General features: G+C 61.2%; 1 protein-coding gene across 2 annotated transcripts in view; it reads left to right on the top strand.

Moving 5' to 3' along the window:
- The window catches only part of WDR47 (WD repeat domain 47), a 59,986-nt gene that overhangs the window by 8,781 nt on the left and 26,354 nt on the right, over nucleotides 1-24,851 (top strand). For both annotated transcript variants that reach the window (XM_032976417.2, XM_032976416.2), the window contains exons 2-10: nucleotides 508-634; nucleotides 2,463-2,722; nucleotides 4,023-4,106; nucleotides 7,496-7,580; nucleotides 8,839-9,196; nucleotides 10,383-10,567; nucleotides 11,569-11,945; nucleotides 12,296-12,371; nucleotides 13,294-13,490. In XM_032976417.2, the coding sequence (XP_032832308.2) occupies nucleotides 2,565-2,722; nucleotides 4,023-4,106; nucleotides 7,496-7,580; nucleotides 8,839-9,196; nucleotides 10,383-10,567; nucleotides 11,569-11,945; nucleotides 12,296-12,371; nucleotides 13,294-13,490 (1,520 nt within the window). In that variant the 5' untranslated portion in view covers nucleotides 508-634; nucleotides 2,463-2,564. The remainder of the gene's footprint in view (nucleotides 1-507; nucleotides 635-2,462; nucleotides 2,723-4,022; nucleotides 4,107-7,495; nucleotides 7,581-8,838; nucleotides 9,197-10,382; nucleotides 10,568-11,568; nucleotides 11,946-12,295; nucleotides 12,372-13,293; nucleotides 13,491-24,851) is intronic.

Raw genomic sequence — 24,851 nt, 5'->3', positions numbered from 1 at the left:
AATTCAAGGACAGTGCATGTTATTATCAGAGTTGTCTTTTTTGTTTGCATTTTGACTGCTTGTGTTGTGGTCATTGCAAACATGATGCCTTGAATAAAGGTGTCAGTTTTTGTGCCAGTTAAAAGGGTAAAACCTATTCCTTTATCAGGCCAACTCGGCACTTCCGCAAGAAACACGGCTTAACCATATGTTCTCGAAATCACCAAAATAAAGCTATGAGAACAATGTAACAACGGCAATCACAGGAACTGTGGTAGCTGCTCTCTCGTTAGTTCAGCAGTTCCACTGCTCGATTATATTTTTGCCCACCTGAGGACGAACGCTTGTGTTTGCGATCGAAACGTCGTGATTTATTTTACCTTACACCTACGTGACTTTACCGAAAGAACCAAAGAGTACAGAGCGAGGGGGGGGGGGGACGACGACTCGGAGACGCTAGGCGGAGGACTCGCAGACGTACGCATCTACAGTACGTATGTCGAACTTCTTTTGCACTGCCGTACGTAGCCAAGCGTACTGAACGGAGGTGCGGGGCAACCACAGACGAGGTGCGGGAAGGCAGCAGCAGCAGCCACGTGGCAGCGGTGAGGAGCCGGCACCACCAGCAATTGCCCCGGCATCAAATCGCATCGAGGTGAGCTGGCAGCACCTGAGGAGCTGGGTTCGAATCCAGGCAGCGGCCGCCCATGATTGAATTGTCAACTATCGTGCTGGTTCATCTGCCGTTCCGTCGCCAGCGGTGAGAGGCGAGGCGCCTGGTCTGTGGAGGACGCGCCGAGTATGTGGGTGGGTAGGTGAGTGGATGAGTTGGTGAGTGAGTGTGTGGGTGTGTGAGTGAGGGATAGAAGCCCTTGATGGCTGTACCAGAGGAATCTCCATCTGGTACAGATACAATGGGAGGCTGATCGATGGCCGGGTACGATCAAGGGATGGCTCCCTATTGGTCAACCACGTTATGTATGCCGATCTGGTAATTGCCGCTCACTCAGAGGAGGAGTTGGAGGCGCTGCTGCTGAAACTGGAGGGTGTCACTAAGAGGTGTGGCCTTACCATCAGCCCCACCAAAACTAAGCACCTGCCTGGGTATTTTGTACCATTGGGCACTCCACCCCCACAACTCCCAATCGGTGATGGGGCATTTGTGGAGAGAGTGGAGAGTTTCCCATACCTGGGCAGTGTGCTCATAACTGGCTCCGGTTTGACAGCAGAGGTCTCACTCAGAATCAGTCGAGCGGCATTATATTTTCAGCGGTTGTGTAATGCTGTTTGGAAGCTACCTGGTCTGTCGCTCCGCATGAAGCTTCAGGTCTTCTCGGCCAAGGTCATTCCCTCCCTTCTCTACGCTTGCGAAACGTGGACCCCCCTAATGGAGCATCTTCGCCGATTGGAAACATTTAGGCTGGCCTGCCTACGATCCATCCTGGGTTTAACCAGGCTGGATTGTGTGAGGAGCTCACAAATCCTTGAAAGATCTGGGCAAAGTCCCATCGGTGAGCTCCTTCGACAGGCAAGGCTGCGTTGGCTGGGTCATGTAGCCCGCATGCCCAGTCACCGCATGCCTAAACAGCTTTTGTTCGGCTGGATAAAGGGGGTTAAACGGGCGCGGCACGGGCTAGTGAAGAGATGGAGTGATGTGGTACAGGAGGATGTGGAGCTGAGTGGACTTGCCGATGACTGGTACCAGCGGTGTCAAGATCGGCCTCTGTGGAGGAGGCTCATGAAGGACGCTACTGGGCAGTTGGAGGTAGTCGCCCTCCAACAGCAACGGAGGGCGGAGGAGCGACACTCACAACAATGAACAGAGCGCCGGGTGGCTAAAGCACAGCAAGTTGGCACAGTAGGGGGCACAGGTGGTACATCAGCCAGTCATCTCAGTCGACCCGTGGCACCTGGGTCTGCCCCGTGACCTGCCAGCGGGCGTTCGACACTTCACGTGGCCTCAAGGTGCACATGGCCTGGCACAAGCGTCGTGGTGACGTCACCGCCACTTAGTGGCGAATGGCGGTTATTCTCGTTGTTATGAGTGAGACAGTGTGTGAGTGGATCAGTGGGTGAGTGAGTGGGTGAGTTGGTGAGTCATTGGGTGAGTGGGTGGGTGAGTGTGTAGGTTGGTGGGTAGGTGGGTGAGTGGGTGGGTGGGTGAGGTGTAACTTGCAATGTGCTGGTGGTTGAACACAGTGTGGTGGCGGTGGTGGATGAGACGAAACAGGCAGTGTCTGGTAGACACTGCATCCCCAACATGGGTGGAGGGAGAGAGACAAGGGGGTTACTGACCACCGTGGAATATTAACCACGGTAGTAGCAGCGGCAGCAGAGAGACAAGGAGGGGGCCTGGAGTGAGACGGTGAGTGCCGGGTCATCGCCGCGCCCGGCGACTTCACGGCGAGAAACGCGATGCTGACAGAGCGGCCGGCGGAGGAGCCGACCGACCTCTCACGCGCCGTTGCGTTCTCACCCGCCAGCGCCGCGTTCCGTCCCGCGAGCTCCTCCGTCGGCGCCGTCCAGGGCCACCCGCCCTTCCCCCAGCCGGCCCCCAACCCTTTCCCATCGGCGGTGCCGCCGCGATGAGGATGGAGGAGGCTCTGAACGTGAAGGAGGCGGAGGTGGTCAAGCTCGTCCTGGACTTTCTGCACTCGCGCAAGCTGCACGTGAGCACGCTGGCTCTGGAGCGCGAGAGCGGCGTCATCAACGGCCTCTACTCGGACGACATGCTCTTCCTGAGGTGCGCCAGCCCCTCCGGGCTCCCCCCTCCACTCGCGCTCATCGCCACCCAGCCACCTAGAGACACCCACCCAGAGACACCCCGCCCACGCAGCCACCCACCCAGAGACACCCACCCACCCAGCCACCCACCCACCCAGCCACGCACCCAGAGACACACACCCACCCAGCCACCCACCCATCCAGCCACCCACCCACTCACCCATAACCCAGCCAGCCACCAACCAGCCCACCCAGAGACACCCAGCCACCCACCCACCCAGCCAGGCACCCAGAGACACACACCCTCCCACCCATCCAGCCACCCACCCACCCACTCACCCATAACCCAGCCAGCCACCAACCAGCCCACCCAGAGACACCCACCCACCCAGCCACCCACCCATCCAGCCACCCACCCACCCACTCACCCATAACTCAGCCAGCCACCAACCAGCCCACCCAGAGACACCCAACCACCCAGCCAGGCACCCAGAGACACCCACCCACCCATCCAGCCACCCACCCACTCACCCATAACCCAGCCAGCCAGCCACCAACCCGCCCAACCACCCAAACCCGCCCACAGACCTACCCAAACCACCCACCCAAACCTACCCACCCAACCATCCACCCACCCTACCATCAACCCTACCACCCACCCTACCATCAACCCAGCCAGTCACCCATCCCACCCACGTGCCCAGTAAAAACAACGGGCGAGTTTCTTAAACCCCCCCCCGCCTCGCTGGGAGATTGAACCGGTGACCTCTGGCCATTGCAAGGTGGCAGCCTGCCCTGGGTCACTGCTGTGGAAATGCGAGTGACTGTTGCGTGAGTGAGTGAGTGAGTGCGTGCGTACGTGTCGGCGAGCGGAGCGCCGGGCAGCTCAAGCACAGCAAGTTGGCACAGTAGGGGGCACAGTTGGTGAAAACTAAACTATTCTTTATTTTTGCCAGGTAAGGCCCAAGTCAGCTACATTGCTCTATTTCAGAAGCAACCTGGCCACAAATGACAGCTCGGTTAAGTGGCTTATCACGTGGAAATGTATAGCAGCCAAATACTCGAACCCACGACCTCCTGTATACCGGGCGAGGTAGTTAACATCTTGCCACCGTGGCTCCACAAACATCTCTGCCAGTCATCTCAGTCACTCAACATGTGGCAATCTGGGCCTGTCCCGTGACCTCCTGCCAGTGTGCCTTCGACACTTCACGTGGGTGGCCTCAAAGTGCACCTTGCCTGGCACGAGCGCCGTGGTGACATCACCGATGCCTCGTGGCAAACGGCAGCTGTTGTGGTGTGCGTGCATGCGTGTGCAGGCAGCTCATCCTGGATGGGCAGTGGGACGACGTTCTGGAATTCATCCAGCCACTGGAGGCCATGGAGAAGTTCCAGTCGAAGAGGTGAGTCTCGCATACGCAAAGATAAAGACCCCCCCCCCCCCGAGTCGCCCTTATAGGACTGTCGTGGCAAGTGCTGTTAGCCAACGGCACCTGCGGAGGCTGGCATGGCCCACTCAGGGGCTGATGTTTACACACACCACACCAGGTACTCGTTTGAGGCTGAGTCGACCTAGGGGAAGCCCAGGAACGGTTCAGGGGGGGGGTGGTCCATTGTTGAGTCTAGGGGCAGTGTTGAGTCTATGGGTAGTGTTGAGTTTATGGTGCAGTGTTGAGTCTATGGGCAGTGTTGAGTTTATGGTGCAGTGTTGAGTTTATGGGCAGTGTGGAGTCTATGGGCAGTGTTGATTCTATGGTGCAGTGTTGAGTCTATGGTGCAGTGTTGAGTCTATGGTGCAGTGTTGAGTCTATGGTGCAGTGTTGAGTCTATGGTGCAGTGTTGAGTCTATGTTGAGTCTATGGTGCAGTGTTGTGTCTATGGTGCAGTGTTGCATCTATGGGTAGTGTTGAGTCTATGGTGCAGTGTTGAGTCTATGGGCAGTGTTGAGTCTGGGTAGTGTTGAGTCTGTGGGCAGTGCTGAGTCTGGGCAGTGTTGAGACTACGGGCAGTGTTGAGTCTATGGGCAGTGTTGAGTCTATGGTGCAGTGTTGAGTCTCTGGTGCAGTGTTGAGTCTATGGGCAGTGTTGGGTCTATGGGCAGTGTTGAGTCTATGGATAGTGTTGTGTCTATGGTGCAGTGTTGTGTCTATGGGCAGTGTTGAGTCTATGGTGCAGTGTTGTGTCTATGGGCAGTGTTGAGTCTATGGGTAGTGTTGGGTCTATGGTGCAGTGTTGAGTCTATGGGCAGTGTTGAGTCTATGGGCAGTGTTGAGTCTATGGGTAGTGTTGGGTCTATGGTGCAGTGTTGAGTCTATGGGGCAGTGTTGAGTCTATGGTGCAGTGTTGTGTCTATGGTTAGTGTTGAGTCTATGGGTAGTGTTGGGTCTATGGGCAGTGTTGAGTCTATGGGCAGTGTTGAGTCTATGGGCAGTGTTGAGTCTATGGTGCAGTGATGAGTCTATGGGCAGTGTTGTGTCTACGGTGCAGTGTTGAGTCTACGGTGCAGTGTTGAGTCTATGGGCAGTGTTGTGTCTATGGTTAGTGTTGAGTCTATGGGCAGTGTTGTGTCTATGGGCAGTGTTGAGTATGGGCAGTGTTGAGTCTATGGGCAGTGTTGAGTCTATGGTGCAGTGATGAGTCTATGGGCAGTGTTGTGTCTACGGTGCAGTGTTGAGTCTACGGTGCAGTGTTGAGTCTATGGGCAGTGTTGTGTCTATGGTTAGTGTTGAGTCTATGGGCAGTGTTGTGTCTATGGGCAGTGTTGAGTCTATGGTGCAGTGATGAGTCTATGGGCAGTGTTGTGTCTACGGTGCAGTGTTGAGTCTACGGTGCAGTGTTGAGTCTATGGGCAGTGTTGTGTCTATGGTTAGTGTTGAGTCTATGGGCAGTGTTGTGTCTATGGGCAGTGTTGAGTCTATGGTGCAGTGTTGAGTCTATGTTGAGTCTATGGTGCAGTGTTGTGTCTATGGTGCAGTGTTGCATCTATGGGTAGTGTTGAGTCTATGGTGCAGTGTTGAGTCTATGGGTAGTGTTGAGTCTATGGGCAGTGTTGAGTCTATGGGCAGTGTTGAGTCTATGGGCAGTGTTGAGTCTGGGTAGTGTTGAGTCTGTGGGCAGTGCTGAGTCTGGGCAGTGTTGAGACTACGGGTAGTGTTGAGTCTATGGGCAGTGTTGAGTCTATGGTGCAGTGTTGAGTCTCTGGTGCAGTGTTGAGTCTATGGGCAGTGTTGGTCTATGGGCAGTGTTGAGTCTATGGATAGGGTTGTGTCTATGGTGCAGTGTTGTGTCTATGGGCAGTGTTGAGTCTATGGTGCAGTGTTGTGTCTATGGGCAGTGTTGAGTCTATGGGTAGTGTTGGGTCTATGGTGCAGTGTTGAGTCTATGGGCAGTGTTGAGTCTATGGGCAGTGTTGAGTCTATGGGTAGTGTTGGGTCTATGGTGCAGTGTTGAGTCTATGGGGCAGTGTTGAGTCTATGGTGCAGTGTTGTGTCTATGGTTAGTGTTGAGTCTATGGGTAGTGTTGGGTCTATGGGCAGTGTTGAGTCTATGGGCAGTGTTGAGTCTATGGGCAGTGTTGTGTCTATGGGCAGTGTTGAGTCTATGGGCAGTGTTGAGTCTATGGGTAGTGTTGGGTCTATGGGCAGTGTTGAGTCTATGGGCAGTGTTGAGTCTATGGGCAGTGTTGAGTCTATGGGCAGTGTTGAGTCTATGGTGCAGTGTTGAGTCTATGGTGCAGTGTTGAGTCTATGGGCAGTGTTGAGTCTATGGTGCAGTGTTGTGTCTATGGTTAGTGTTGTGTCTATGGGCAGTGTTGTGTCTATGGGCAGTGTTGAGTCTATGGGCAGTGTTGAGTCTATGGGCAGTGTTGAGTCTATGGGCAGTGTTGAGTCTATGGATAGTGTTGAGTCTATGGTGCAGTGTTGAGTCTATGGATAGTGCTGAGTCTATGGGCTTTGTTGAGTCTATGGGTAGTGTTGTGTCTATGGGCAGTGTTGAGTCTATAGTGCAGTGTTGAGTCTATGGGCAGTGATGAGTCTATGGGCAGTGTTGAGTCTATGGGCAGTGTTGAGTCTATGGGTAGTGTTGTGTCTATGGGCAGTGCTGAGTCTATGGGCAGTGTTGAGTCTATGGTTAGTGTTGAGTCTATGGGCAGTGTTGAGTCTATGGGCAGTGCTGAGTCTATGGGTAGTGTTGAGTCTATGGTGCAGTGATGAGTCTATGGGCAGTGTTGAGTCTATGGGCAGTGTTGTGTCTATGGGCAGTGTTGAGTCTATGGTGCAGTGTTGAGTCTATGGGCAGTGTTGAGTCTATGGATAGTGTTGAGTCTATGGGTAGTGTTGAGTCTATGGGTAGTGTTGGGTCTATGGGTAGTGTTGAGTCTATGGGTAGTGTTGGGTCTATGGTGCAGTGTTGAGCCTATGGTGCAGTGTTGAGACTATGGGTAGTGTTGAGTCTATGGGTAGTGTTGGGTCTATGGATAGTGTTGAGTCTATGGGCAGTGTTGAGTCTATGGGCAGTGTTGAGTCTATGGGTAGTGTTGAGTCTATGGGTAGTGTTGGGTCTATGGTGCAGTGTTGTGTCTATTGTGCAGTGTTGAGTCTATGGGCAGTGTTGAGTCTATGGTGCAGTGTTGAGTCTATGGGCAGTGTTGAGTCTATGGGCAGTGTTGTGTCTATGGTGCAGTGTTGAGTCTATGGTGCAGTGTTGAGTCTATGGTGCAGTGTTGAGTCTATGGGCAGTGTTGCTGCTGCTGTCAGCAGGGTACCGAGCGTCGCTGTCGTCGCGTCCGTAGGTTCCGCTACCTGGTGCTCAAGCAGAAGTTCCTGGAGGCGCTGTGCATCAACAAGGCGGTGCCAATGGACGAGGAGCCACACCAGGTGAGCCGGCAGTGGCCCTAAGTTGGGCTCCCTCCCCTCCCTCCCTCCCTCCCCTCCCTCCCTCCCTCCCTCCCTCCCTCGTCCCACCTCCCACCCGCTATCTCTATATTTCACACAACCTCCGGACATCCTCGCAGCAGCGGCTTCAGGCTGGCCATGGAACAAAGGCGGCGGTCACCGCTGCATCGCGCGGCGCTTTCGGATGCGCTTCTGCGGCCGTCTGGAACGCTCTTCCCTTCCGATATTAGGAAGCCGCTGGGAGCTCCGCACTTTTAAATCGTCATCTATATTGACAGCCTCATTTTATTTAAAACTGCTTTTTGTGTTCAGTTTCTTGTCCTTCCCCTGCATCTCCGTGTAGGATGGGTGGCTACGTACGGTGCGAAAGAAGTTCAACATACATGCATTTGTAATGTAGCAAGAAAATTTTTAAAAAGTGAATAACTGCCAAATCGCTGTCCGTGGTGCTAACGTAAACAAAAAAAAACGCCACTTTTTTCAAATTTTTTCTTGCTGTGGTTTTCACACCTGATGATGATTGCTTGTGCTGCAGTCGAAACGTCGTGAGAATTTTATTGTTTTATATTTTTATTATTTTATTGTTTCCCCTTCTACGTGGTGACTTTACCCGAAAGAACCAAGAATATTACATATATTTATTATATTATCTATTACAGTCCACCCGACTCGATGACAGGTTCCCAGGTGGACGCAGGTTGACTATATACAACTGGGTGACTCTGTGTAGCTGATGCACGGCGGACGCTTTATAGCCGACTGACTAGGTAGGAGCCCTCGATGTTGTCGCCACGGCAAAGATTCCTGACTCCCTTCCCAGCAGTCCAAGATGATGAGGGCGATCGCCAGCGATGACAGCCGGGACGCCGAATCCCCACGGCAGCCCCGAGCCCCGCTCCGCGCTGCCTTTTATTTCCCCTCGGCTCTGCCACGCCCCTTTTACACCCCGAACTCTCTCCTTTGGCATCACTATAACACCTTGGGGGTTCCATCTCTACCCCCCCCCTCCCCCCGCGGTGACTCCCTCACCCAGTTAACCTCACTTGACCCTGCCTGTCCTCACCGCTGCAATCATTATTTATGGCCAATAGGCCCCGTGCTGTCCCCTACACGTACGTCATGCATCTCCGTCTGTCCCGTTCCTTCTCCCTCCCAACTCCCACCCTCCGTCTCTCTGTCCGTCCCCCGCCCGCCCGCCCGCCCGCCCGCCCGCCCGCCCGACCGCCACCCTCCGCCGCAGCTGGAGTTCACGGTGGAGGCGGTGGTGCAGTGCCTGCAGTCGCTGGAGCCGTTCTGCCCGAGCCGCGAGGACTACAGCGGCCTGTGCCTGCTGCTCACGCTGCCCCAGCTCACGGAGCACGCCGAGTTTCGCGAGTGGAGCCCCAGCGCGGCGCGCGTGCGCTGCTTCGAGGAGGCGTGCGCCCTCGTCTCTGACTTCATCCCGGCCGACCGCAAGCTGAGCGAGGCCGGCTTCCGCGCCAGCCCCGACCGCCTGCTGCAGCTGCTCGTCAAGGGGCTGCTGTACGAGGCCGCCCTGGAGCTGTGCCAGGCGCAGGCAACGGGCGAGCCGCTGCTGGGCGACGCCGACGTGCTGCAAGGTGGCGCCCCCCCCCACCCCCCCCCCACCCCCCGCCCGCTCCTCTCCCATCCCAACATCGGTCCTCTCCGGCTGGGCCACACGCTGGGTCACCCGCTGGGTCACCCGGTGGGTCACCCGCTGGGTCACGCGGTGGGTCACCCACTGGGTCACCCGCTGGGTCACCCGGTGGGCCACCCGGTGGGCCACCCGCTGGGTCACCCACTGGGTCACCCGGTGGGTCACGCACTGGGTCACCCGGTGGGCCACCCGGTGGGCCACCCGCTGGGTCACCCACTGGGTCACCCAGTGGGCCACCCGCTGGGTCAACCACTGGGCCACCCGGTGGGCCACCCGCTGGGTCACCCACTGGGCCACCTGCTGGGCCACCTGCTGGGTCAACCACTGGGCCACCCGGTGGGTCACCTGCTGGGCCACCCGGTGGGTCACCTGCTGGGCCACCTGCTGGGTCAACCACTGGGCCACCCGGTGGGTCACCTGCTGGGTCACCCACTGGGCCACCTGCTGGGCCACCTGCTGGGTCAACCACTGGGCCACCCGGTGGGCCACCCGGTGGGTCACCCGGTGGGTCACCCGGTGGGTCACCTGCTGAGCCAACTGCTGCTGCTTGCCTCGTTTGCTTCTCGTTCCCTATCTCGCCCCCCCCCGCTTGTTCCCTCGCTCGGCTGTGTGTGTGTGTGCTACCGTGCGCATCGCTGTGTGTGTGTGTGCTAGCGTGTGTCTTGCTGTGTGTGTGTGCTGCCGTGTGTCTTGCTGTGTGTGTGTGCTGCCGTGTGTCTTGCTGTGTGTGTGTGCTGCCGTGTGTCTTGCTGTGTGTGTGTGCTAGCGTGTGTCTTGCTGTGTGTGTGTGTGTGCTACCGTGCGCATCGCTGTGTGTGTGTGCTAGCGTGTGTCTTGCTGTGTGTGTGTGCTGCCGTGTGCATAGCAGTGTGCTGCCGTGTGTCTTGCTGTGTGTGTGTGTGCTGCCGTGTGTCTTGCTGTGTGTGTGTGCTGCCGTGTGCATCGCTGTGTGTGTGTGTGCTAGCGTGTGTCTTGCTGCGTGTGTGTGTGCTGCCGTGTGCATCGCTGTGTGTGTGTGTGCTAGCGTGTGTCTTGCTGCGTGTGTGTGTGCTGCCGTGCGCATCGCTGTGTGTGTGTGTGCTGCCGTGCATATTGCTGTGTGTGTGTGTGTGCGCGGCCTTGTGCAGGCGTGGACCTGCTGAGTGGGAACGGCTGCGACGAGATGGACCCGAGCCTGCTATCGTGGCTGCGCTGCATCCCGGCGGAGACTTTCTCCTGCGCCTTCGAGCAGAAGACGCTCTCCGTGCAGCTGGACCGCCTCGTGCGGCCCGTCAAGGCCACGCTGTCCGACCTGCTCACCCCACTCATGCAGGTGCGCCCTTGTGTGAGATACAGGTTGTGTGTGTGTGTGAGATTGTGTGTGTGTGTGTGAGATACAGGTTGTGTGTGTGATACAGGTTGTGTGTGTGTGTGATAGAAATTGTGTGTGTGTGTGTGTGATACAGGTTGTGTGTGTGTGAGATACAGGTTGTGTGTGTGTGTGAGATACAGATTGTGTGTGTGTGAGATACAGGTTGTGTGTGTGAGATACAGAGTGTGTTTGTGTGAGATACAGATTGTGTGTGTGTGTGATACAGGTTGTGTGTGTGTGTGTGATAGAGATTGTGTGTGTGAGATACAGATTGTGTGTGTGTGTGATACAGGTTGTGTGTGTGTATGTATGTAGTGTAGCGGTTAGCGCGCTGCGCTATGAACCTGGCGACCCGGGTTCGATTCCCGCTCACGGCCAACACCAGTGACGATTATCTGAACCGGTCCCGGGCCTCCCCTAGGTCGACTCAGCCTCAAATGAGTACCTGGTGCGGTGTGTAAACATCGCCACTAGGGAGACAAAGGCGGTCGGGCGTGGTGCTGGCCACCCACCCCCTCGTGTACCGTTCCGGCCTTCATAGGTGCTCGCTAACAGCACTTGCCCCTACAGTCTGTGTACAGGCTATATGGGGGATCTTTGTCTTTGTTTTGTGTGTGTATGTCAGTGGGGAGCGGTATTGTAGCGGTTAGCGCACTGCGCTACTAACCGAGCGAACCGATTTCGATTCCCGCTCACGTCCACCAACACCGGTAACGATTATCTGAACCGGTCCCTTGGCCTCCCCTTGGTCGACTCAGCCTCAAATGAGTACCCGGTGCGGTGTGTTAGTAAACATCGCCACTGGCGAGACAAAGACGGCCGGGCGTGGCGCTGGCCACCCACCCCCTCGTGTGCCGTGCCGGCCTTCCTAGGTGCCACTCGCCTTGCAGCACTTGCCCCAACAGTCTGCCGAGGCTATACGGGGGACCTTTACCTTTGTTTTTACATTACCCCCCACGCAGAAGCTGTCCCCGTTCCCCGCGTCCCCGTTGCGCCGGCGCCCGCAGTCGGCCGACACGTTCGCGATGTCGCGCTCGCTCACCCCGGCTCTCGACGGCCTCGCCTGCGGCCTGGCCGGCAGGCGGCACGCGGGCGCCGGGTCCGCGGGGGCCCGCGGAGGGTCCGGCGGAGGCCCTCCCGGCAGGGGTTCGGGTCCCGGGGACGGCCGGGCGCCGCCGCCGATGACGACGCCGCCGCCGCCGCCGCCGCCGCCGGCCGCGCTGTCGCGCTCCTTCGCCAGCTTCCACTACCCCGGGGCCCTCGGCCGCAGCCTCATCCCAGAGAGCCCCGAGGGGCCCGGCGCCGGCGAGGAGGCGACGGCATCGGCGGGGCACGACAGGTGGCGCGGGGGGGGGGGGGGGGGGGGGCCGTGCGGGGGGGGTGGGGGGGGGCCGTGCGGTGGGGGGGGGGGGGGCCGTGCGGGGTTTGGTCTTGCGGCCCTGCGCAGCATGGCTGCTGTTGAGACGAGGAAGCGACCGCCTCCTGTTACGAGGAGGAGGAGGGGGTGGAGGCGGTGGAGAGAGGGGGAGAGGGAGGGGGGGGGAGGGGGCGAGGAGGAGGAGGGGGAGAGGGAGGGGGCGAGGAGGAGGTGGAGGAGGAGGATGGGGAGGGGGAGGGGGTGGAGGAGGAGGAGGAGGGGGAGGGGTAGGAGGTTATTGCCGTGGCTGTGTGCGTCTGCCTCCCTCGCAGGGCTCCGGAAGCCAACAGCTCAGGCCCAGCCGCCCAGCCAGCACAGCCAGCACAGTCTCCCGTCAAGGCAGCAGAGGTCGGTACGACGGCACGCAGCGCGTCACGTTGTGCACGGTACACGGCACGGTACACGGTACACGTTACACGGTACACGGTACACGGTACACGTTACACGGTACACGTTACACAGTACACGGTACACGTTACACGGTACACGTTACACGGTACACGGTACACGTTACACGTTACACGGTACACGTTACACGTTACACGGTACACGTTACACGGTACACGTTACACGGTACACGGTACACGTTACACGGTACACGTTACACGGTACACGGTACACGTTACACGTTACACGGTACACGTTACACGTTACACGGTACACGTTACACGGTACACGGTACACGTTACACGTTACACGGTACACGTTACACGGTACACGTTACACGTTACACGGTACACGTTACACGTTACACGGTACACGTTACACGGTACACGGTACACGTTACACGGTACACGGTACACGTTACACGGTACACGGTACACGTTACACGGTACACGTTACACGGTACACGGCGTGGTACACGGTACACGTTACACGGTACACGTTACACGGTACACGGTACACGTTACACGGTACACGGTACACGTTACACGGTACACGTTACACGGTACAGGACACGGTACACGGTACACGTTACACGGTACACGTTACACGGTACACGGTACACGGTACAGGACACGGTACACGGTACACGTTACACGGTACACGTTACACGGTACAGGACACGGTACACGTTACACGGTACACGTTACACGGTACACGTTACACGGTACACGTTACACGGTACACGTTACACGGTACACGTTACACGGTACACGGTACACGTTACACGGTACACGGTACACGTTACACGGTACACGGTACACGTGGTGGCGCGTGGTGTCGCTCGTGGGAGACTCTGCGCCTGCCGCCGTCCCCTTCCCGCTAGCCGCGCGACTCTACGGAGCAGCAGTTTGCCGAGTACTGCCGCCAGCGCCTGCGCTACCAGCAGCACCTGGAGGCGCAGGAGTCCCAGCGCCAGCTCTACCAAGCCATGCTGCTGGAGGGGGGCGTGGCCGCCAGCGACGTCGCCCCCGCCCATCACACCGCGCGCCAGCAGCGCCTCACCGATCAGTTCCTCAGCCGGTGAGCGGGGCGGTGGGGGGCGTGGGGGGGGGGGGGGGCGTTGGGGGGCGTGGGGGGGGGCCCTCGAGCGTCGGTCGTGTTGCCATCTGGGCTGCTGCTGCTGCTGCTGCTGCTGCTGCTGCTGCTGCTGCTGCTGCTGCTGCTGCTGCTGCTGCTGCTGCTGCTGCTGCTGCTGCTGCTGCTGCCTGCTGCTGCTGCTGCTGCTGCTGCTGCTGCTGCTGCTGCTGCTGCTGCTGCTGCTGCTGCTGCTGCTGCTGCTGCTGCTGCTGCTGCTGCTGCTGCTGCTGCTGCTGCTGCTGCTGCTGCTGCTGCTGCTGCTGCTGCTGCTGCTGCTGCTGCTGCTGCTGCTGCTGCTGCTGCTGCTGCTGCTGCTGCTGCTGCTGCTGCTGCTGCTGCTGCTGCTGCTGCTGCTGCTGCTGCTGCTGCTGCTGCTGCTGCTGCTGCTGCTGCTGCTGCTGCTGCTGCTGCTGCTGCTGCTGCTGCTGCTGCTGCTGCTGCTGCTGCTGCTGCTGCTGCTGCTGCTGCTGCTGCTGCTGCTGCTGCTGCTGCTGCTGCTGCTGCTGCTGCTGCTGCTGCTGCTGCTGCTGCTGCTGCTGCTGCTGCTGCTGCTGCTGCTGCTGCTGCTGCTGCTGCTGCTGCTGCTGCTGCTGCTGCTGCTGCTGCTGCTGCTGCTGCTGCTGCTGCTGCTGCTGCTGCTGCTGCTGCTGCTGCTGCTGCTGCTGCTGCTGCTGCTGCTGCTGCTGCTGCTGCTGCTGCTGCTGCTGCTGCTGCTGCTGCTGCTGCTGCTGCTGCTGCTGCTGCTGCTGCTGCTGCTGCTGCTGCTGCTGCTGCTGCTGCTGCTGCTGCTGCTGCTGCTGCTGCTGCTGCTGCTGCTGCTGCTGCTGCTGCTGCTGCTGCTGCTGCTGCTGCTGCTGCTGCTGCTGCTGCTGCTGCTGCTGCTGCTGCTGCTGCTGCTGCTGCTGCTGCTGCTGCTGCTGCTGCTGCTGCTGCTGCTGCTGCTGCTGCTGCTGCTGCTGCTGCTGCTGCTGCTGCTGCTGCTGCTGCTGCTGCTGCTGCTGCTGCTGCTGCTGCTGCTGCTGCTGCTGCTGCTGCTGCTGCTGCTGCTGCTGCTGCTGCTGCTGCTGCTGCTGCTGCTGCTGCTGCTGCTGCTGCTGCTGCTGCTGCTGCTGCTGCTGCTGCTGCTGCTGCTGCTGCTGCTGCTGCTGCTGCTGCTGCTGCTGCTGCTGCTGCTGCTGCTGCTGCTGCTGCTGCTGCTGCTGCTGCTGCTGCTGCTGCTGCTGCTGCTGCTGCTGCTGCTGCTGCTGCTGCTGCTGCTGCTGCTGCTGCTGCTGCTGCTGCTGCTGCTGCTGCTGCTGCTGCTGCTGCTGCTGCTGCTGCTGCTGCTGCTGCTGCTGCTGCTGCTGCTGCTGCTGCTGCTGCTGCTGCTGCTGCTGCTGCTGCTGCTGCTGCTGCTGCTGCTGCTGCTGCTGCTGCTGCTGCTGCTGCTGCTGCTGCTGCTGCTGCTGCTGCTGCTGCTGCTGCTGCTGCTGCTGCTGCTGCTGCTGCTGCTGCTGCTGCTGCTGCTGCTGCTGCTGCTGCTGCTGCTGCTGCTGCTGCTGCTGCTGCTGCTGCTGCTGCTGCTGCTGCTGCTGCTGCTGCTGCTGCTGCTGCTGCTGCTGCTGCTGCTGCTGCTGCTGCTGCTGCTGCTGCTGCTGCTGCTGCTGCTGCTGCTGCTGCTGCTGCTGCTGCTGCTGCTGCTGCTGCTGCTGCTGCTGCTGCTGCTGCTGCTGCTGCTGCTGCTGCTGCTGCTGCTGCTGCTGCTGCTGCTGCTGCTGCTGCTGCTGCTGCTGCTGCTGCTGCTGCTGCTGCTGCTGCTGCTGCTGCTGCTGCTGCTGCTGCTGCTGCTGCTGCTGCTGCTGCTGCTGCTGCTGCTGCTGCTGCTGCTGCTGCTGCTGCTGCTGCTGCTGCTGCTGCTGCTGCTGCTGCTGCTGCTGCTGCTGCTGCTGCTGCTGCTGCTGCTGCTGCTGCTGCTGCTGCTGCTGCTGCTGCTGCTGCTGCTGCTGCTGCTGCTGCTGCTGCTGCTGCTGCTGCTGCTGCTGCTGCTGCTGCTGCTGCTGCTGCTGCTGCTGCTGCTGCTGCTGCTGCTGCTGCTGCTGCTGCTGCTGCTGCTGCTGCTGCTGCTGCTGCTGCTGCTGCTGCTGCTGCTGCTGCTGCTGCTGCTGCTGCTGCTGCTGCTGCTGCTGCTGCTGCTGCTGCTGCTGCTGCTGCTGCTGCTGCTGCTGCTGCTGCTGCTGCTGCTGCTGCTGCTGCTGCTGCTGCTGCTGCTGCTGCTGCTGCTGCTGCTGCTGCTGCTGCTGCTGCTGCTGCTGCTGCTGCTGCTGCTGCTGCTGCTGCTGCTGCTGCTGCTGCTGCTGCTGCTGCTGCTGCTGCTGCTGCTGCTGCTGCTGCTGCTGCTGCTGCTGCTGCTGCTGCTGCTGCTGCTGCTGCTGCTGCTGCTGCTGCTGCTGCTGCTGCTGCTGCTGCTGCTGCTGCTGCTGCTGCTGCTGCTGCTGCTGCTGCTGCTGCTGCTGCTGCTGCTGCTGCTGCTGCTGCTGCTGCTGCTGCTGCTGCTGCTGCTGCTGCTGCTGCTGCTGCTGCTGCTGCTGCTGCTGCTGCTGCTGCTGCTGCTGCTGCTGCTGCTGCTGCTGCTGCTGCTGCTGCTGCTGCTGCTGCTGCTGCTGCTGCTGCTGCTGCTGCTGCTGCTGCTGCTGCTGCTGCTGCTGCTGCTGCTGCTGCTGCTGCTGCTGCTGCTGCTGCTGCTGCTGCTGCTGCTGCTGCTGCTGCTGCTGCTGCTGCTGCTGCTGCTGCTGCTGCTGCTGCTGCTGCTGCTGCTGCTGCTGCTGCTGCTGCTGCTGCTGCTGCTGCTGCTGCTGCTGCTGCTGCTGCTGCTGCTGCTGCTGCTGCTGCTGCTGCTGCTGCTGCTGCTGCTGCTGCTGCTGCTGCTGCTGCTGCTGCTGCTGCTGCTGCTGCTGCTGCTGCTGCTGCTGCTGCTGCTGCTGCTGCTGCTGCTGCTGCTGCTGCTGCTGCTGCTGCTGCTGCTGCTGCTGCTGCTGCTGCTGCTGCTGCTGCTGCTGCTGCTGCTGCTGCTGCTGCTGCTGCTGCTGCTGCTGCTGCTGCTGCTGCTGCTGCTGCTGCTGCTGCTGCTGCTGCTGCTGCTGCTGCTGCTGCTGCTGCTGCTGCTGCTGCTGCTGCTGCTGCTGCTGCTGCTGCTGCTGCTGCTGCTGCTGCTGCTGCTGCTGCTGCTGCTGCTGCTGCTGCTGCTGCTGCTGCTGCTGCTGCTGCTGCTGCTGCTGCTGCTGCTGCTGCTGCTGCTGCTGCTGCTGCTGCTGCTGCTGCTGCTGCTGCTGCTGCTGCTGCTGCTGCTGCTGCTGCTGCTGCTGCTGCTGCTGCTGCTGCTGCTGCTGCTGCTGCTGCTGCTGCTGCTGCTGCTGCTGCTGCTGCTGCTGCTGCTGCTGCTGCTGCTGCTGCTGCTGCTGCTGCTGCTGCTGCTGCTGCTGCTGCTGCTGCTGCTGCTGCTGCTGCTGCTGCTGCTGCTGCTGCTGCTGCTGCTGCTGCTGCTGCTGCTGCTGCTGCTGCTGCTGCTGCTGCTGCTGCTGCTGCTGCTGCTGCTGCTGCTGCTGCTGCTGCTGCTGCTGCTGCTGCTGCTGCTGCTGCTGCTGCTGCTGCTGCTGCTGCTGCTGCTGCTGCTGCTGCTGCTGCTGCTGCTGCTGCTGCTGCTGCTGCTGCTGCTGCTGCTGCTGCTGCTGCTGCTGCTGCTGCTGCTGCTGCTGCTGCTGCTGCTGCTGCTGCTGCTGCTGCTGCTGCTGCTGCTGCTGCTGCTGCTGCTGCTGCTGCTGCTGCTGCTGCTGCTGCTGCTGCTGCTGCTGCTGCTGCTGCTGCTGCTGCTGCTGCTGCTGCTGCTGCTGCTGCTGCTGCTGCTGCTGCTGCTGCTGCTGCTGCTGCTGCTGCTGCTGCTGCTGCTGCTGCTGCTGCTGCTGCTGCTGCTGCTGCTGCTGCTGCTGCTGCTGCTGCTGCTGCTGCTGCTGCTGCTGCTGCTGCTGCTGCTGCTGCTGCTGCTGCTGCTGCTGCTGCTGCTGCTGCTGCTGCTGCTGCTGCTGCTGCTGCTGCTGCTGCTGCTGCTGCTGCTGCTGCTGCTGCTGCTGCTGCTGCTGCTGCTGCTGCTGCTGCTGCTGCTGCTGCTGCTGCTGCTGCTGCTGCTGCTGCTGCTGCTGCTGCTGCTGCTGCTGCTGCTGCTGCTGCTGCTGCTGCTGCTGCTGCTGCTGCTGCTGCTGCTGCTGCTGCTGCTGCTGCTGCTGCTGCTGCTGCTGCTGCTGCTGCTGCTGCTGCTGCTGCTGCTGCTGCTGCTGCTGCTGCTGCTGCTGCTGCTGCTGCTGCTGCTGCTGCTGCTGCTGCTGCTGCTGCTGCTGCTGCTGCTGCTGCTGCTGCTGCTGCTGCTGCTGCTGCTGCTGCTGCTGCTGCTGCTGCTGCTGCTGCTGCTGCTGCTGCTGCTGCTGCTGCTGCTGCTGCTGCTGCTGCTGCTGCTGCTGCTGCTGCTGCTGCTGCTGCTGCTGCTGCTGCTGCTGCTGCTGCTGCTGCTGCTGCTGCTGCTGCTGCTGCTGCTGCTGCTGCTGCTGCTGCTGCTGCTGCTGCTGCTGCTGCTGCTGCTGCTGCTGCTGCTGCTGCTGCTGCTGCTGCTGCTGCTGCTGCTGCTGCTGCTGCTGCTGCTGCTGCTGCTGCTGCTGCTGCTGCTGCTGCTGCTGCTGCTGCTGCTGCTGCTGCTGCTGCTGCTGCTGCTGCTGCTGCTGCTGCTGCTGCTGCTGCTGCTGCTGCTGCTGCTGCTGCTGCTGCTGCTGCTGCTGCTGCTGCTGCTGCTGCTGCTGCTGCTGCTGCTGCTGCTGCTGCTGCTGCTGCTGCTGCTGCTGCTGCTGCTGCTGCTGCTGCTGCTGCTGCTGCTGCTGCTGCTGCTGCTGCTGCTGCTGCTGCTGCTGCTGCTGCTGCTGCTGCTGCTGCTGCTGCTGCTGCTGCTGCTGCTGCTGCTGCTGCTGCTGCTGCTGCTGCTGCTGCTGCTGCTGCTGCTGCTGCTGCTGCTGCTGCTGCTGCTGCTGCTGCTGCTGCTGCTGCTGCTGCTGCTGCTGCTGCTGCTGCTGCTGCTGCTGCTGCTGCTGCTGCTGCTGCTGCTGCTGCTGCTGCTGCTGCTGCTGCTGCTGCTGCTGCTGCTGCTGCTGCTGCTGCTGCTGCTGCTGCTGCTGCTGCTGCTGCTGCTGCTGCTGCTGCTGCTGCTGCTGCTGCTGCTGCTGCTGCTGCTGCTGCTGCTGCTGCTGCTGCTGCTGCTGCTGCTGCTGCTGCTGCTGCTGCTGCTGCTGCTGCTGCTGCTGCTGCTGCTGCTGCTGCTGCTGCTGCTGCTGCTGCTGCTGCTGCTGCTGCTGCTGCTGCTGCTGCTGCTGCTGCTGCTGCTGCTGCTGCTGCTGCTGCTGCTGCTGCTGCTGCTGCTGCTGCTGCTGCTGCTGCTGCTGCTGCTGCTGCTGCTGCTGCTGCTGCTGCTGCTGCTGCTGCTGCTGCTGCTGCTGCTGCTGCTGCTGCTGCTGCTGCTGCTGCTGCTGCTGCTGCTGCTGCTGCTGCTGCTGCTGCTGCTGCTGCTGCTGCTGCTGCTGCTGCTGCTGCTGCTGCTGCTGCTGCTGCTGCTGCTGCTGCTGCTGCTGCTGCTGCTGCTGCTGCTGCTGCTGCTGCTGCTGCTGCTGCTGCTGCTGCTGCTGCTGCTGCTGCTGCTGCTGCTGCTGCTGCTGCTGCTGCTGCTGCTGCTGCTGCTGCTGCTGCTGCTGCTGCTGCTGCTGCTGCTGCTGCTGCTGCTGCTGCTGCTGCTGCTGCTGCTGCTGCTGCTGCTGCTGCTGCTGCTGCTGCTGCTGCTGCTGCTGCTGCTGCTGCTGCTGCTGCTGCTGCTGCTGCTGCTGCTGCTGCTGCTGCTGCTGCTGCTGCTGCTGCTGCTGCTGCTGCTGCTGCTGCTGCTGCTGCTGCTGCTGCTGCTGCTGCTGCTGCTGCTGCTGCTGCTGCTGCTGCTGCTGCTGCTGCTGCTGCTGCTGCTGCTGCTGCTGCTGCTGCTGCTGCTGCTGCTGCTGCTGCTGCTGCTGCTGCTGCTGCTGCTGCTGCTGCTGCTGCTGCTGCTGCTGCTGCTGCTGCTGCTGCTGCTGCTGCTGCTGCTGCTGCTGCTGCTGCTGCTGCTGCTGCTGCTGCTGCTGCTGCTGCTGCTGCTGCTGCTGCTGCTGCTGCTGCTGCTGCTGCTGCTGCTGCTGCTGCTGCTGCTGCTGCTGCTGCTGCTGCTGCTGCTGCTGCTGCTGCTGCTGCTGCTGCTGCTGCTGCTGCTGCTGCTGCTGCTGCTGCTGCTGCTGCTGCTGCTGCTGCTGCTGCTGCTGCTGCTGCTGCTGCTGCTGCTGCTGCTGCTGCTGCTGCTGCTGCTGCTGCTGCTGCTGCTGCTGCTGCTGCTGCTGCTGCTGCTGCTGCTGCTGCTGCTGCTGCTGCTGCTGCTGCTGCTGCTGCTGCTGCTGCTGCTGCTGCTGCTGCTGCTGCTGCTGCTGCTGCTGCTGCTGCTGCTGCTGCTGCTGCTGCTGCTGCTGCTGCTGCTGCTGCTGCTGCTGCTGCTGCTGCTGCTGCTGCTGCTGCTGCTGCTGCTGCTGCTGCTGCTGCTGCTGCTGCTGCTGCTGCTGCTGCTGCTGCTGCTGCTGCTGCTGCTGCTGCTGCTGCTGCTGCTGCTGCTGCTGCTGCTGCTGCTGCTGCTGCTGCTGCTGCTGCTGCTGCTGCTGCTGCTGCTGCTGCTGCTGCTGCTGCTGCTGCTGCTGCTGCTGCTGCTGCTGCTGCTGCTGCTGCTGCTGCGCTGCTGCTGCTGCTGCTGCTGCTGCTGCTGCTGCTGCTGCTGCTGCTGCTGCTGCTGCTGCTGCTGCTGCTGCTGCTGCTGCTGCTGCTGCTGCTGCTGCTGCTGCTGCTGCTGCTGCTGCTGCTGCTGCTGCTGCTGCTGCTGCTGCTGCTGCTGCTGCTGCTGCTGCTGCTGCTGCTGCTGCTGCTGCTGCTGCTGCTGCTGCTGCTGCTGCTGGCTGCTGCTGCTGCTGCTGCTGCTGCTGCTGCTGCTGCTGCTGCTGCTGCTGCTGCTGCTGCTGCTGCTGCTGCTGCTGCTGCTGCTGCTGCTGCTGCTGCTGCTGCTGCTGCTGCTGCTGCTGCTGCTGCTGCTGCTGCTGCTGCTGCTGCTGCTGCTGCTGCTGCTGCTGCTGCTGCTGCTGCTGCTGCTGCTGCTGCTGCTGCTGCTGCTGCTGCTGCTGCTGCTGCTGCTGCTGCTGCTGCTGCTGCTGCTGCTGCTGCTGCTGCTGCTGCTGCTGCTGCTGCTGCTGCTGCTGCTGCTGCTGTCTGCTGCTGCTGCTGCTGCTGCTGCTGCTGCTGCTGCTGCTGCTGCTGCTGCTGCTGCTGCTGCTGCTGCTGCTGCTGCTGCTGCTGCTGCTGCTGCTGCTGCTGCTGCTGCTGCTGCTGCTGCTGCTGCTGCTGCTGCTGCTGCTGCTGCTGCTGCTGCTGCTGCTGCTGCTGCTGCTGCTGCTGCTGCTGCTGCTGCTGCTGCTGCCTGCTGCTGCTGCTGCTGCTGCTGCTGCTGCTGCTGCTGCTGCTGCTGCTGCTGCTGCTGCTGCTGCTGCTGCTGGCTGCTGCTGCTGCTGCTGCTGCTGCTGCTGCTGCTGCTGCTGCTGCTGCTGCTGCTGCTGCTGCTGCTGCTGCTGCTGCTGCTGCTGCTGCTGCTGCTGCTGCTGCTGCTGCTGCTGCTGCTGCTGCTGCTGCTGCTGCTGCTGCTGCTGCTGCTGCTGCTGCTGCTGCTGCTGCTGCTGCTGCTGCTGCTGCTGCTGCTGCTGCTGCTGCTGCTGCTGCTGCTGCTGCTGCTGCTGCTGCTGCTGCTGCTGCTGCTGCTGCTGCTGCTGCTGCTGCTGCTGCTGCGTGCTGCTGCTGCTGCTGCTGCTGCTGCTGCTGCTGCTGCTGCTGCTGCTGCTGCTGCTGCTGCTGCTGCTGCTGCTGCTGCTGCTGCTGCTGCTGCTGCTGCTGCTGCTGCTGCTGCTGCTGCTGCTGCTGCTGCTGCTGCTGCTGCTGCTGCTGCTGCTGCTGCTGCTGCTGCTGTCTTGCTGCTGCTGCTGCTGCTGCTGCTGCTGCTGCTGCTGCTGCTGCTGCTGCTGCTGCTGCTGCTGCTGCTGCTGCTGCTGCTGCTGCTGCTGCTGCTGCTGCTGCTGCTGCTGCTGCTGCTGCTGCTGCTGCTGCTGCTGCTGCTGCTGCTGCTGCTGCTGCTGCTGCTGCCTGCTGCTGCTGCTGCTGCTGCTGCTGCTGCTGCTGCTGCTGCTCTGCTGCTGCTGCTGCTGCTGCTGCTGCTGCTGCTGCTGCTGCTGCTGCTGCTGCTGCTGCTGCTGCTGCTGCTGCTGCTGCTGCTGCTGCTGCTGCTGCTGCTGCTGCTGCTGCTGCTGCTGCTGCTGCTGCTGCTGCTGCTGCTGCTGCTGCTGCTGCTGCTGCTGCTGCTGCTGCTGCTGCTGCTGCTGCTGCTGCTGCTGCTGCTGCTGCTGCTGCTGCTGCTGCTGCTGCTGCTGCTGCTGCTGCTGCTGCTGCTGCTGCTGCTGCTGCTGCTGCTGCTGCTGCTGCTGCTGCTGCTGCTGCTGCTGCTGCTGCTCTGCTGCTGCTGCTGCTGCTGCTGCTGCTGCTGCTGCTGCTGCTGCTGCTGCTGCTGCTGCTGCTGCTGCTGCTGCTGCTGCTGCTGCTGCTGCTGCTGCTGCTGCTGCTGCTGCTGCTGCTGCTGCTGCTGCTGCTGCTGCTGCTGCTGCTGCTGCTGCTGCTGCTGCTGCTGCTGCTGCTGCTGCTGCTGCTGCTGCTGCTGCTGCTGCTGCTGCTGCTGCTGCTGCTGCTGCTGCTGCTGCTGCTGCTGCTGCTGCTGCTGCTGCTGCTGCTGCTGCTGCTGCTGGCTGCTGCGGCTGCTGCTGCTGCTGCTGCTGCTGCTGCTGCTGCTGCTGCTGCTGCTGCTGCTGCTGCTGCTGCTGCTGCTGCTGCTGCTGCTGCTGCTGCTGCTGCTGCTGCTGCTGCTGCTGCTGCTGCTGCTGCTGCTGCTGCTGCTGCTGCTGCTGCTGCTGCTGGCTGCCTGCTGCTGCTGCTGCTGCTGCTGCTGCTGCTGCTGCTGCTGCTGCTGCTGCTGCTGCTGCTGCTGCTGCTGCTGCTGCTGCTGCTGCTGCTGCTGCTGCTGCTGCTGCTGCTGCTGCTGCTGCTGCTGCTGCTGCTGCTGCTGCTGCTGCTGCTGCTGCTGCTGCTGCTGCTGCTGCTGCTGCTGCTGCTGCTGCTGCTGCTGCTGCTGCTGCTGCTGCTGCTGCTGCTGCTGCTCTGCTGCTGCTGCTGCTCTGCTGCTGCTGCTGCTGCTGCTGCTGCTGCTGCTGCTGCTGCTGCTGCTGCTGCTGCTGCTGCTGCTGCTGCTGCTGCTGCTGCTGCTGCTGCTGCTGCTGCTGCTGCTGCTGCTGCTGCTGCTGCTGTTGCTGCTGCTTGCTGCTGCTGCTGCTGCTGCTGCTGCTGCTGCTGCTGCTGCTGCTGCTGCTGCTGCTGCTGCTGCTGCTGGCTGCTGCTGCTGCTGCTGCTGCCTGCTGCTGCTGCTGCTGCTGCTGCTGCTGCTGCTGCTGCTGCTGCTGCTGCTGCTGCTGCTGCTGCTGCTGCTGCTGCTGCTGCTGCTGCTGCTGCTGCTGCTGCTGCTGCTGCTGCTGCTGCTGCTGCTGCTGCTGCTGCTGCTGCTGCTGCTGCTGCTGCTGCTGCTGCTGCTGCTGCTGCTGCTGCTGCTGTGCTGCTGCTGCTGCTGCTGCTGCTGCTGCTGCTGCTGCTGCTGCTGCTGCTGCTGCTGCTGCTGCTGCTGCTGCTGCTGCTTGCTGCTGCTGCTGCTGCTGCTGCTGCTGCTGCTGCTGCTGCTGCTGCTGCTGCTGCTGCTGCTGCTGCTGCTGCTGCTGCTGCTGCTGCTGCTGCTGCTGCTGCTGCTGCTGCTGCTGCTGCTGCTGCTGCTGCTGCTGCTGCTGCTGCTGCTGCTGCTGCTGCTGCTGCTGCTGCTGCTGCTGCTGCTGCTGCTGCTGCTGCTGCTGCTGCTGCTGCTGCTGCTGCTGCTGCTGCTGCTGCTGCTGCTGCTGCTGCTGCTGCTGCTGCTGCTGCTGCTGCTGCTGCTGCTGCTGCTGCTGCTGCTGCTGCTGCTGCTGCTGCTGCTGCTGCTGCTGCTGCTGCTGCTGCTGCTGCTGCTGCTGCTGCTGCTGCTGCTGCTGCTGCTGCTGCTGCTGCTGCTGCTGCTGCTGCTGCTGCTGCTGCTGCTGCTGCTGCTGCTGCTGCTGCTGCTGCTGCTGCTGCTGCTGCTGCTGCTGCTGCTGCTGCTGCTGCTGCTGCTGCTGCTGCTGCTGCTGCTGCTGCTGCTGCTGCTGCTGCTGCTGCTGCTGCTGCTGCTGCTGCTGCTGCTGCTGCTGCTGCTGCTGCTGCTGCTGCTGCTGCTGCTGCTGCTGCTGCTGCTGCTGCTGCTGCTGCTGCTGCTGCTGCTGCTGCTGCTGCTGCTGCTGCTGCTGCTGCTGCTGCTGCTGCTGCTGCTGCTGCTGCTGCTGCTGCTGCTGCTGCTGCTGCTGCTGCTGCTGCTGCTGCTGCTGCTGCTGCTGCTGCTGCTGCTGCTGCTGCTGCTGCTGCTGCTGCTGCTGCTGCTGCTGCTGCTGCTGCTGCTGCTGCTGCTGCTGCTGCTGCTGCTGCTGCTGCTGCTGCTGCTGCTGCTGCTGCTGCTGCTGCTGCTGCTGCTGCTGCTGCTGCTGCTGCTGCTGCTGCTGCTGCTGCTGCTGCTGCTGCTGCTGCTGCTGCTGCTGCTGCTGCTGCTGCTGCTGCTGCTGCTGCTGCTGCTGCTGCTGCTGCTGCTGCTGCTGCTGCTGCTGCTGCTGCTGCTGCTGCTGCTGCTGCTGCTGCTGCTGCTGCTGCTGCTGCTGCTGCTGCTGCTGCTGCTGCTGCTGCTGCACGTGGCGTGCGGCTGCCTGAGGTCCAGCAGCAGCGTTGTGTTAATGTATGTTGAACTTATTCTTAGTTCTTTCGGTAAAGTCACGTTGTAGGGAAACAACAACAAAATAATAAAATATATATAAAGCAATAAAAAATTCTCACGACGTTTCGACCATAACACAAACGGTCGTCTTCAGGTGTGTTGGTTTGCATAAGTTTATAAAATTATAAAATTTATTAAATTATTAAATTTATTAAATTATTAAATTTATGCAAACCAACACACCTGAAGACGACCGTTTGTGTTATGGTCGAAACGTCGTGAGAATTTTTATTGTTTTATATATATTTTATTATTTTGTTGTTTCCCTTCAACGT

Source organism: Petromyzon marinus, chromosome 59 (assembly GCF_048934315.1).
Source record: "Petromyzon marinus isolate PM22_M1 ecotype Great Lakes invasive population chromosome 59, UKy_Petmar_22M1.pri1.0, whole genome shotgun sequence".
In the NCBI taxonomy this organism is placed as follows: domain Eukaryota; kingdom Metazoa; phylum Chordata; class Hyperoartia; order Petromyzontiformes; family Petromyzontidae; genus Petromyzon; species Petromyzon marinus.
Note: the sequence above shows the minus strand (reverse complement) of the source record. Positions and strands in the feature narration are given on the sequence as shown.